General features: G+C 28.5%; 1 protein-coding gene across 3 annotated transcripts; it reads right to left on the bottom strand.

The window, feature by feature from the left end:
* Positions 1–6,725: 6,725 nt before the first annotated feature.
* Positions 6,726–13,556, bottom strand: LOC117205225. 3 transcript variants are annotated; one of them, XM_033443409.1, is made up of 4 exons: positions 13,275–13,556; positions 11,159–11,903; positions 8,544–8,865; positions 6,726–6,904 (listed from the first exon to the last, which is right to left on the bottom strand). In XM_033443409.1, exons 2-4 carry the CDS (start codon positions 11,540–11,542, stop codon positions 6,783–6,785), a joined length of 828 nt encoding a protein of 275 aa, XP_033299300.1. In that variant the 5' UTR covers positions 11,543–11,903; positions 13,275–13,556; the 3' UTR covers positions 6,726–6,782. The 3 variants fall into 3 exon arrangements, with proteins under 3 accessions (XP_033299300.1, XP_033299301.1, XP_033299302.1); XM_033443410.1 differs by having other exon boundaries at positions 11,159–11,889; XM_033443411.1 differs by lacking the exons at positions 6,726–6,904; positions 13,275–13,556 and adding an exon at positions 8,064–8,207 and having other exon boundaries at positions 11,159–12,276.
* Between the last annotated feature and the right edge of the window lie 545 nt (positions 13,557–14,101).

Here is a 14,101-nt window from a genome sequence, read left to right as displayed (position 1 = left end):
TGTCTACCTGATTGATAATTTATGGAGATTCTTAAGCAAAATGGTGAGATCACTGTTTCATGTGATTCGTACGAATCGTAGAAGTTTAAAAGCTATCAGCCAAGTAATCGCATCATGTTCTTCCTGTTGATTGTTTTAGAATCTTAATCTTTCATAACCTTGGCCTATAGAGATATCTATGAATAGTAAAGAATTCGATGAACACATTTCTCAATAAAGATTGAAAGGGGTAAAAGTTTCTAGAAAGTAACTAAAAACGTTTCAGTAATTTTTATATCTTTAAATGTTTTATTAAGTATGGCACAATTTGGCATCTGTGACGGTTCATGTAATTTTTTTTTTTTTTTTTTTTAATATGCACTCTTTGATGAAATACCTTTCCAAGAGATTTATCGCAGCTTTAAAATGCTACTTAAATAAAAATAATAATAAATTGTTGTTTCGTTAATCTACAAGCGTAGAAAAAATCTGATTGCCCCTAACTATAATTGTGATTCACGCGATCACACCGTTTAATTCGTATTTATACTCGGCGTTCGTACTTTTCCACAATCCCATAAATCATTTTCCGATGTGCATCGTGACTGGCCAATTCCACTTTTTGCATTTATATATTCATTCAAGTACAAGAATGCACGACTGAATGATGAATGGTTGCGTGTAGGAAGCTACAACATTATTAATTATTAATCAATTAATTATTTTTATTTCTTAGGAATAAACATGCATACTTAAATAGTGTTAAGTCTTAGTAAATAGTGAATAGTCGAGCAATTAGATATATGTCGATGATTGTGAAAGTGACCTATGTCAAGAATCTAAAAAAGACGAGTTCATCGGCTATTTTGCGTCGCGTCTATCGACGTTACAATAATCTGAAACTATCTCTACAAAGTAGCAGAAACTGCATCATTGGTTGGTGTTGTTTGTTGCGTCGTTAAACAAAATTCAGTTGATACGTCAAATGCAAAAACTGTAAATGTCTCTGAACAAAAAATACATGTATATTACTTAGGCCACTGTCGTAATCACCTGCGCGTGTAATAACGGCTAAAAGATTTTTCCCACGTACATATAAATAAAAAGAAAAGATGGAAGTTAAAATTATATATTTAAAAGTTCAATGAATCTTTCAACTAAAAATGTCCTAAAAGTAAATTTAGCAACGTACGAATAATTAACGGTATAGAGTGTTTTAGTTTATCCTTTTTAATTAATTTGAACTTTTAATTTATTGACTTCATCTGCAAAAAGATAACGAAATTCTTAAATCGTCACTTTTCACGATACAGCGATAACGAAAATTTAAACAATGTATTGTAATTCGTATAAAGGCATAACAACATAAAAAGGTATAATATTATAATTTACAAGAAACATCGTTTTCTGTTACTCTTCGCTTTATACTTTATAGCTCCATTACCATTAAGCTTATGAATGCTCATCACAAGTGTTATAATAATTATTTCAGCAACAAAATCAACATACATATATTTTTATATTTTATACATGAATTTTATTTATTTTAATCAGAGATTCATATTAAAACTCATATTCCCTTCTCAGGAAAGGTAACATACGATTGGCAATGATTAAAAAAGACAATTGTACACATTATACGATATATCCATTTTTCGTGTTACTTCTACCACATGTGCTACTGGTAAGATACTAATTGTTTTCCTATATGAAAACAAAATTCTTGGAAGCTGAATCTGATACAAAGTTTACTAGTTTGTTCACTGACACTGATATGCAATGTACAGCATAATATGCGCGGTATATACCGATATGCAATTAGAGAGACAACTAGTAAATTAGTCGTTTCACCCACGGTCGGGGATTTTCTAAATTACCGGTAATATAGCCACATCGGATGACGTCCGCCAGCAGAACGAATCACTTAAAACAATTACCTACGCTATTGCATACCGCATAAGCATGAAATAAGTGTATTTTATTGGAAATAATTCAGTGTTAAAATATGATGTAAATAATCGCGTTACATAAAGCTGTTATTAGTAAAATATTTCCTCTTATACATCGTTAAGTATTTTATTAACACGCTCTTTAAATATATGTTCCTAATAGTTGAGGAAAATGAAATAAGAAGGTTTCGAACGTGGGTGTCGAAATTACTGTATCAATATTCCCGACAGCTCAGTAAACAAACTGCTACAAATTTTAAGCTAGCACACTTATAATTTAGTTGTCATCGATGAATTTAGACTATAATGCAAATACATTTGCGCAGCCTGCTTAGAGTTTTATTGATATTTCAAACTGACAAGCTTCTACGATCCTGAGCAGTATATTTAGCTACACATTTTTCAACTGTGTGACGAAAATTGTAGTTTGCATTTTTGTTCTCTCGTTGTATATTTGTCCCATTCCTATAACTTGTTTCTTGATATTTTCGGAATTTATAACTTTTGAACGAATATAACAGAATGGAAATTTTACAAGCGTCATAGGTCACGCGATTAAATTTTCATTAATAATTACACGATATGTTTAGTTCAAGAAAGAAAGAGTTCCTTATATTTCAAAAATTCCATACATACGATTGGTAATTTTTTTTTAGGAAATTTTAAAAATAAGTACTTATTAATACAACTTTAATTAAGTTGTAATTAATAACTAATAAATCTTTCAATAAAGACAAATAGCAAGCAAGGGCTAAAACTTTAGGATCAAAATATATTGACGAAATGCGTATATACTGTAAATGTTTGTTTTAAATATGAACTTTTGTACTCCTTTTGATTTACACTTATAAGTATAAATTAGAAGAAATTATCAGTGTATATATTTAATAAACATGCAATTATATAAATATGTATATTTAATGCTATTATATTAAATTAAACAAGAAATAAAAAACAATCAAATTCTACAAAAAAAAAAGAAATACAAAACGATAGGTATCCTTGGAATACGGGAAAAGAAATTCTGAATTCAGTGCTTAGAATTTTCAAGAAAAACAAAACGCTCTGGATACCTGAGTCACGTCCTTTATTAGATGACTTGAAACAATGAATATAAAGAAATTCGTAGGAAAAACCTAGAATTTTTAATCGTGTATGAAATTCGTTGGTAATTATTTTAAACAATATGTGTCGATGATTATGTAAAACATAACAACCTTCTAGAGTCAATTATTATTAATTCGTTATTTAAATAACACACAAATTGTTATTAACGCCTTTTTGGATATTGCTTCAAAATTGCCTCTAAGTCATCGAAAGCTGAACTATACCGTAGAAATCTCCTTTCTATATCATTATATCTTTGTTTAAGTATCTGTCATAGATGTTTTGCTTCTAATGTTTATTCATATGTAGTGTTTATTCATCACATGAAAAATATGAAAGTACGTATTATGTGTTAAATGGGTTTAATTTATATAATATGTTGAATTTTACGTACCTATTGCCTACAAAAGTTGCTTCATTCGTAATTATTCCAGGATGGAATCGATAAAATAAGAATTATCACTTTAACACTATTATGGATATTATTTTATATATAGTAGTTTCAACTTTTAAAAACTCAAGTTCTATTCATTGTAAATCATTAGGTAAGAAAAAACGATTAATACTGTAAAAATTTTATAATTATTGTTTTTGATTGTACTTATTTTATAATTATTGGAATAATTATAGGAAGATTTATGAACATAAATATTCATTCTATAGATATGTTGCGTATACTCAGTTCTAAATTGTCTTCAATTCTTTTGGCATTTTGATTGGCTGCGTGTACATTCTTAAGTTGTTTGTAAACACATATTGTTATTATTCATGAAGAAATATTTCATACAGTCTTCAAAATAGAACTTGTCAAGGAAGCTTTTATTTCAGTCTAGGATATAATCATTTTCCCGATACGTCACTATTGCTATTCTTGTGGATTCCGGAACTGTATTAAAATCCTATTACTTGAAAAGGATGACCGCTTCTGGATGATAAGAAAATTATCTTCATACGTATGAACATATCAATTATATCAATAATATATAATATATAATAATATATAGTAACAAGTCAATTAACCAGAAAAATTATCTTATGTTTTTGGGAAATAACATTTTTATACAGTGATTGAAGATAAAATGGATTTTAAGCAAAATTGGAATGAATCAACTATTATTTAAATATTCTTTACTTTTGTTTTTTTAATTCTACCATTAATAATTAAATACAGAGATGTTACCGAAGTACAAAAATACTTTAAAGAACCTTCTGTTACTATATTAACGCATCAGGTATACTTTTTACGAGTCTCTCATAGTGAATAATCGTGGTGTTATGACGTTATAACCTTGAATTCAACTGGCGAATATATACATATCTTTAAGTATCCTTAGACAATGAAATTATTAATATTGATCCAAATATTATTTATAATTGTTTTGCTATTATTGCCATTTTTGTATTATCTTAATCAATTTTTTAATGTTTAGAAGAAATCTTTACAAGGCTAGTGCTTCGATGATAAAAAATCACAAAATTTTAGTATATACTGATACAGTACTTAAAAAGAAACATAAATATCATACATTGCAACCAAAATTTTCTTACATGCTTATTATATCTAACAATAGCTATTTCATTATATCTACGCATACATAATTTTATGTTTCCATCTTGCAAGGTTTTAAGTTATTTTAATTTTTCACGTTTATATTGTACTACGACAATATTATGAAGTAACTTTTAAAATAAAGTATTTCAAAATATAATTTTTTAGTGTTCGCGCTTCTTAGTTGAAATATTAAATATAATTATATTTACAAGTGTAAATAAATTAGGAGTTGTAACTAAATTAAAATAAACTAATCGAAAATTAAAAGATTTTATAAGCTATCAAGATATACATTAATAGTATTGATCCTATTTGATTTCCTTTTACTCTAACACGAACGAGATGCAGAATTTATATATCACCACAGAAAAAGTACAAGACAGATCTGCCACCTTATAAGTTTTCGAATCTCATATTCTGAAATACCAATTGTGCAAAACATCAGACGTTCTGTCATGCCCTCTATCTTTTAAAGTATCTACATAGTATATTTGGATGTATGTAAATATTGTTACATAGGAATTATGTACATATACGTATTGAATCCAATTAGCAAAATCGACAAACTCAATGGATGTAAAATTTTTATTTTACATTTGTTTATTTTTAGAGAGATATGTATATTATATTGCGTTCTTAGGATTCATGCCGATTGCAATACAATCACTGGAGATTTTATATTCTGATTGGTCAACTGTCGTCGAGTTCGTTTGTGGCTCTATCTTGACAATATATTGATAATGGAAAATATGTAATTATAAACTAACTTCATTTGAATGAATAGATAAGAAACTTTTTAACTTATTCTTTCATACAATTTCGGAAAAGATTCATCGTGAATGATATGTACTATAACAGAGGATTAATTATGATCTATGAATTTTTTAATTTATAGGAGAGTGAGAAAAGTTGTTAACGCAGTTAATTGTCACTTGAGCTTGAACGTCGATAACAATATATACGTCACTGCATAATATCAAATAGACGATCGACTAAATCCGGATCGAATAAATTATACGTAAGTTCGAAGTTTCGAAGGATGAACGAGGTGAAATAAAATTATGTTGAATACAATGGGGCAGATAAATATACTAATATGCATGTTCATAATAACGTAATATTAATTTAATACATTAACGTCGAGAGACGTCAATCGACATCTTGTGTTTTTCAAATGTTACCGACGGCAGACGTTTTTTATTTTTCCAAGCGTTGCTGCATTTTCCATTTACATATTTACCTTGCAAAATTGTATGAAAAGCGAGACTACATGCATTTAGTATTATTTAATTGTTAATTTAATACTATTTTATATTTTTAAACGAAATGTAGACAGACTGTTACCCTAGTTCATAACTGTTCTAACCTAATTTTTCGAAAAATGTAATTAACAAATCCACGTATGTCTTATATGCGTAAAAAATACAAATTCACGATAATACGATGAAAGTTCAGCTTAAAACGCAACATCTTAGCTAGAAAGCAACATTCAGTTCTTTCAAATTCTACCTCCAAACAATAATATTAATCTTCATAAATTTCAAACTCAGTCTTCTCAGTTTAGAAGTTAGTGAAAACAAAACAGTTAAGAACTAAAGCGACGAATTGATAAAACTTAATTTAGTTACAAAATTATACAATTTAATGTATGGTTATAAAGATTATAGAAATAAAAACAAGAGAAGATAATGCCTACTTAAAAATAGAACATGAATATAATTCTACAACAAAGATATACAAATTTCATTCTTCGATACGCAATATATCATACAAGAGCTAGTACGATAGCTCGTACGATTAATAACATTATTTCAAACAATTGTATAAATAATCGACCGACTTATTAATAAATCGCGTATTTAATTGTAAAAATAAATTTACATGCTATTGTTGATTATTTTAACATACATATAATTTTCTTTATTGCCCGTGGTCGATAGAAACGGATGGTTCGAAGTTTGTTAAAATTTGCGCGTAGTGTGCAGTTTAATAAAAAACCTTCACAACGAATCACTTGGTATCGAAGACTAAAATCTATGTATTTTCAACAAACAAATTAGAACTGCTAACTAATTAAAGATGTGATTAACTACGAAGACTAACTGACTAACGAAATGACAGCGAGTGATAGACGAAAAAAAACTAGTGATGTTCGAAAAGCGACTAACTTATACTTAAAAGCGACCAACCCTTAGTCACCTCGTTGCAGTGCAATCGTGGCAAGATATGTCCTTGGAGCAGGGGTGAAGGAGCTGACCGCTGGTGAACGGCGCAGCGGCTTGGCAACAGGATGATCCCGCTAGGTCAAGACTCGACACTACGAAGTACCGAGAACCGTTAGGCTCGGAACCGAGCATCTGGATTCCAGAAGATCCTTTGGGATGCGACTTTATGATACTTCGCTAGCATGGAACCGAACAATGACCGGCCTCTAACAAACGACTTTTCACTAAGTGTCGAATGTAGGCTTATTGCAAAGAAACTTGCTGAATAACAAAATAAAAATTACATTCCCGAACAGATTTAAATGTTTATAGCCTACTGAATTAATTATTATCAAAACAAATTTATCAAAGTTTCCGCGTACTTCTATGCGGTAATATATCTATGTATATACATATAAATTTAGTGCGTATGTTAATGTGCGTATATACATACATTTAGTGTATGTATATGTATGCATGTATACCCACACACTAAATATACATACAGGAAGAACAAGTCGGACTACGCAACCTTCTGAAAGCATCTTCGAGAAAGATGAACTTATTGAAGGAGGAAGTAACAATAGTACGAAGATTGACAATTTTTCGACAAAAATTGAATGACTCTTTAATTTTATTGTATATTCCATTTTCGATCGCGAATAATCGAATTAATTATCAATATTACATGTTAGGTTTATGTTATATATTAATTACTAATATTATGTTAGTTAGCAATTTCATACTATTAATATCCAAAAGCGGTGGTGTACAAAGAAATTTAACCAATATAAAAAGAATAGTGTGTGTGTGTGTGTGTGCGCGTGCGTGCGTGCGTGTAGTATTCACAATTGCAATAAAATTCTGCATAATATAAAATAGTGTCACGTATGTGTATCTATTCAAATTTTTTAATATACAACGTAATTAAGTCACCGAAAATATATAGACGACTCACGGTAAAGTACCCTAGACATAGCGAAGTCTCGGCCTCGCCACATGACTCGAAACCAGATGAGGCAGTCTCAATATGTATCGTGTTACCTACTTACACTTAATCTCAATTTTAAAATAAGTAAATGGCATTCCAATATCTTTCTATGCAATAGGAGAAAATTAAAAAGAAGGTATTGAGATGAAAAGCAAAAGAAAGAATATTCTTACATATGACCATTACAGAAATGTTTGATAAATATGATTAAAATATTTTTAAAATTATCCACACACAATGTACAAGAGAATTTTTATTTCATTTTCTTGTATCGAGAAAAAGAACACTATAACACGAGAAATTATATCTGCAGAAGAACGTCTGATAACTACGCTTAAATATTTAGTTACCGAATGAAGTTGCGAAGCTCGCAAATTTTCCTGCACTACATCGTTATAGTTCTTATATCAAATATTTCCAGAAACTTGGTGAATAGTACAAATTTTTAAAAGAAAACTATATTATTAATGATTTCTTAAAGAATTTTTTATTTACATGTTTTACCAAATATCTTTAATTATGGGATTTAAATTCTATTAAAACAAATACCTCTTAGTTCAGCTTTAACGTTCAATATAAATATTATACCTATATGCATATATGAATGTATGTATATTTTTTATACTCGAAAATTTTCACAAAATTGTAAAATACATGATGGAGATCACTCCGATTTTTAAAATGACAGGTCATACTCAGAAAAATTTGCTATGTAGGTCGCATGTGCGTAGGACGTACTAAACAATTTTCATTCAATTTACCTAATTTTGCATAATATATAATATCATTGATAAGTTTCTCTGCTATTATTCTTTGTTGCTCGTTTAATTCTCTAAGGTCACAGGCAATCTTTTTTCCAGTAATATCAAAAATATCTTCTCGGACGTGTGTATTAGATATTGCATCCTTTGAAATTTTATGAGCAAGTTCAACCGGTTGACTTTTCTTATCTTTGCACTTCCTTTTTCGTTTAAATACATTTCTTGTCATTGAAGAAGTTGTTGATAAAGAAGAACTTAATCTAGTTGATACTTCCGGAGATGAAGATAACATATTTCCTCCTGTATCGACATCGTCTTGTTCCTGAAATAGATAAGGATATGTGCATACATACATTTCTTCATTTTTTAGGCTTACGATTAGAGCAGAAATGACAATCGATTCCAGGCACAGGTTAAAGGGGGCGAGACTATGGCCCGGGCCTTGTCTCCTCAGGGGCTTCGCTATTCGAGAAAAGTGCATTTTATTCTACGAGTATAACGGGCGAATTGTGTTAAGAAAAATTTTAAAAATAACAACTATGTCATAAAATTGTGTACTAAGAAATTTAAATATAATTGATTACAACGTAAATTTTATATCACGCTTACGTAAATTTATTTCACTTTAAGTCCCCTCCCCCTTCTTTTTCTATTAAAGAAATCGATATACTTAGGCCTCAAAAACATTAATCTAGCCTTGATCGATTCTCAATCCTTATAATAAACTAATGAATGTGTTATAGCAATTGATATATAATAAACATATATACATAGTAAAATTAGCTGGTAATTCATATCATATCGCAACAATTATAAGGGAATATCTATTATTATTGTACCAGAAACCATCAATGCAATGTATGAACTTGTAACGATTCATGTAGATAAAGACGGAAGAATTTTGCAGAAGACAGAATTGTATCAAAAGTTCGCTACAAAATTAAATTTATCCAATCTTACAATACTCAAAGAAAGAAATTTTATCATATCATGTACACTTGTGGATGATCAAGCTCCTTCATGAGTAAAGGAGAAGGCAAATTTTAATAAGACGACATAAAATATTTAATTATGAGCTTAGAATTAGTAGGGCTCACTGTAATGGAAACGCATTTGATGGCTTCAGTGTTTGATATTTTTAATCCTCTAATACAGAGGAACAAAGGTATTGACACAAATTAGCTTTTCTTGTGAAACCCTTTCACAGCTTCTAAAAAAACGTGACTCTATTTAATTTTTCTCTAAAATATAACTTTCTAGGATTTAAAATTGTTATGATATCAATCCCAGTTCTTAGAACTATCATGTATAACATTTATTTTGAATAACTGCTACGAGAAACAAATTATTGCTTCGCTTATGGTTTCTATGTCGCTCCTAGATTAATTTCTTTAGTTCTAATAATCGGTTCCAAAACAGTTATGAAGTCGATTCATTGTTTCATATGATATTTTAATTTTAAAGTCAAAAGTTATGTGTATATTTTACAAAAAAGGTTGTGTATATTTTATACATAAATTTACAGGAAATTTTGTAGGAAAAGCTGATCTGTGCAAATACTTTTGTTCATTATTATATGTACTGACATTTAACATGTGAATGCCACTGTAGTAATTAATAAACTACCGCTTATTAAACAATTTTTAAAGTGGCATGCATAAAATAAATATCTTATTACTCATTAATATCTGGACAAATTAGTCGATTTGCAGTAGTAGTATGCACATTTTACCGAATTGAATACGTTCATTATGCACGACACGCACATTCGAATTGGATGAGCACATACTTTTAGATTATGTACGGTATCGACTTAAATGTGTCAAATGAACTAAAAATCTTGAAATTACGAAGAAATATTTCATAATAATTCATATTAAACACATATATGAAGTGTTGTATGGAAATTTTTTGTTAGCATACAGCATTGTACGAAATGAAAATTAGATCCACAATGAACATGTTATCGGTAGCATATTGTAATTAAATAGTACAATATAATTAAATTATATTATAATTAAATTAAAATATAATTAAGTTACTGAAATATAATATTATTCGCATAAATTTGTCTACTCGCATTAAGTATCATATCTTAGATATCACTGCAATGTCTATAGTTTTATCAGTTCAGAAAAACCTTCTTTATCTAAATTATTCGTATTTTAATTTTATGACATAATAATATTTTATTGTACATAACTGTATTGATCACAAAAAAAATTAAATCATTGCAAATCCATCTAACTATAATTTTATTAAATTGCATCCTCTCAAAAACAAACATGTGTTCGGATGCATTCGAACAGTAGAGTATATGTATATATGTCCTCCCTTATATGAAGATAACGTAAATACACATTCAGAGGAATAGAAAAAATTATAAAAGTGTTGATACTCTTACAACGAACAGTATGAATTTTAAATTTTTCTTCGCGAGAAATCGAGAAAATTTCAAAAATGATTTTAATAATGACGAAGCTGTAAATTTGAAAAAGAGAATAATGTTTATACGGATTAGATTAATTAAATATTGTGTATAAATATATGAATAAAATAACTGAGCAAATAATAATTAACTTTTACTTTAAAGATACTAAAAAATAATTACTTACCATATTATCATTGCATTCAGTTTTCAAATTAATACTAACATCATTAAGGTTTTCTGTATCTCTCCCTGGATCACAGTCTGTTATAAAACTTAAAATATCGAAGTACCAGAGGCTTGGTATATATACATTTTTTGTCGATCTCGACTGTTTGACTTTTTTCCATTCTCTTCTAAAACTGCACCGCAAATTGTGTATTTTTTTATTAACGAAATCTTTATCTGACAAAGGATTTATTTCTTTACATTTTTCGATCAAAACATCTATTGCATCATTTCTTAAATTTCTGTCCACATATGATTTTGACCTTATATCCCACAAACAAGGAAGACTCTTATATAATGCAATAAATTCTGTCCAGAATGTGTGATTTTCTATTGCACTCATATCTTCTTACAGAGGTTGCTACTAGAAGTTACAGATGTTTTAAGTTTTAACAACGGCGTCGCGACCTTACTTCCGTGCTACTCTCGTATAGAAGCTGAGATCTGTCTCGAGGTAAATTCCCGTCTCCCGTCCGCGGCAGACTCATAGCGATTGCCTCAACGATATGTCATGCAACCTGATACATCACTACACACGCTACATGCGGCGAGGCAAGTCTCTACTTGAGACGCGGCACTGGCTGCGGTGAATGTGGCAACACCGCCTCTTGCAAGCATCGATAGTTCAACTCTCAATGCTTAGAAGTCTTATAGTGCAGTTTATTGACAGATTGTGTAATTAACGTTTTTCTAAAAGAATTCAACTAAATATACACAATATTTTTTAAATAATCATCATATATAAATAATACACACACAAATACTATAAACATAGCATGTAAAAGTAATATATATATAAGCATTTTAGTTTTTGTGAACATTGTATTCATATTTTTTTGTGGTTCTTAGGAAGATTCGATGATGCGACGCTTGTACTTAAATTATTTATATTGATTCTGAATAAATATAAATATAAAACAAATTTAGACTAACTTATAATGTTAAATTACAGTAATGATATAACTACAGGTATAAAAAATGGATAAAGAAGCACATCAGATGGTAGGAACATAAAAAGAACAACATTACTAATACTAATTGTAAACACAAAAGTTTAATGAATACATAAATAAAAATGAGTAAACATAACTCAGTATAAAACAATGAGAACAACAATGATAACAATCAGAAGACTTTTGAAATCAATTATAACGCTAAAGTATATTATGTTACATTATATTAGTAATTAATAAACATAAGTAACAGTACTACGTAGCTTTTTCTTATTAAAATCTTATAAATTAATAATACCACGATATTGCTCTAGTTCTAGGGGAAACCACTATAGCATTTCAAATTGAAATAGTTATGATGTATAATTGTTATTTCTCAAAAAATTAAGAAATTCTGCTGTTTAAAATTAAGAAAATAAGATTCAAAGATATGAGAAAGTTATATTTTTTAATGGTGTATTTGAAAATACTTTACTAAGATTTTATAAGAAAGCTTATAAAGAATTATAAAAAGTACCTCCTACTTTTCTTAGTTTCCAAGCTTAGTTTTCAATGCATATGTTACTATAAAGAAAGGATTATAAAATATATAGGCATTGAATCATTTAATCCTATGTGAGTATTTAATTCATACGTACTTCAAAGATAAACTTCAAGATAAACAAATTCATGTATGATGTACTTGCAAATGGTGATATACAGTCATCTACAAAAATTATCATATACTTTATAAAAGAACTACTTTTATTTTAATAAAATATATATGGTATTGTACAATAATATATTCATTTTTAGCGTATAAAACAATAATAAATTAGTTCTTAGTCATCCTGGCATACATGTCTTCAGTGAAATTTTGTAGTATTTTATTTTGATAAGAATAATCTTTCTATAAAATATAGAAAAATTTGTATGGTTAATAGTAAATCTCATTATGTAAAGTTTGGAGAACTTTGTAGAATTCAATAGTAGAGGAATTCATTGCAGAATATTACAGCAAAAGAATTAAAATAAAATATATCGAATAACTATTGGACAATTTTGACTTTAAATTGAACGAAATAATGTTATAAAAAAGAACAGTAATAAACATCAACCAAGTGACATAGATAGGGAACAAACCTGCACTGTGTTACACACACACTATTGCACATTCTGTTGCACTGTATTATAATTGTTTCATTATATTAATGTTTATTGCTATTTTCTATGATAATATATATATATTACTAACATTATTACAAATAAATATTTCATAAAATCGCGGGAAGTCATACTGATTAGGTTATGTTTACATTAAGGCCCGACTCTCACCGTTGCCAGATTTACATTCAACGCAGTTGAGATTATTAGAACTGTGATGCGGAGAACGTTACAATCAATGCTCTACACTAGCCCAAAGGAAGTCACCGCAAAGATAATTATCATCGCCCGTGGAAGACAACAAGACTGCAAAAAATGATTAACAAAGAATTAAATATCATAATTTCTTAGTAAAAACACAGTATTGAAAACAAAATAGTAAGAACTTAAAATATGAATAATAATAAAGATTAAATAATAAATGATACAACTAGAATTCTAATATAAAAATAAAGTTATTATCTAGATTTTGTTTCAAAAATACAAGAGAATAAATATTCATGATTTTTATAATGATTGATCATTTTTACTTTTTCATTAATAATAATTAAAACACAGAACATTGAAGTTCAATAAAACATAATTCAAAAGATCGCTCGAAGTAAGTCAATTGTAACATTGAAAAGAAATATTTAAGAAAATAATATATACGTATATAAAAAGGAAAATATATTTATTTGCATGACATATTCGTCTTAGAAACGACTGAATATCGAAACATTCCATCAAATCAAACTAAATGCTTTCCTATTGAAATTAAGTAACGAATATCTATAAAATAAAATAATAAATATTAAAATAATATA

Source organism: Bombus bifarius, unplaced genomic scaffold, assembly GCF_011952205.1.
Source record: "Bombus bifarius isolate JDL3187 unplaced genomic scaffold, Bbif_JDL3187 scf7180000007987, whole genome shotgun sequence".
NCBI lineage: Eukaryota > Metazoa > Arthropoda > Insecta > Hymenoptera > Apidae > Bombus > Bombus bifarius.
The sequence above is the reverse complement of the archived record's forward strand: the minus strand, read 5'-3'. Positions and strand labels throughout refer to the sequence as shown.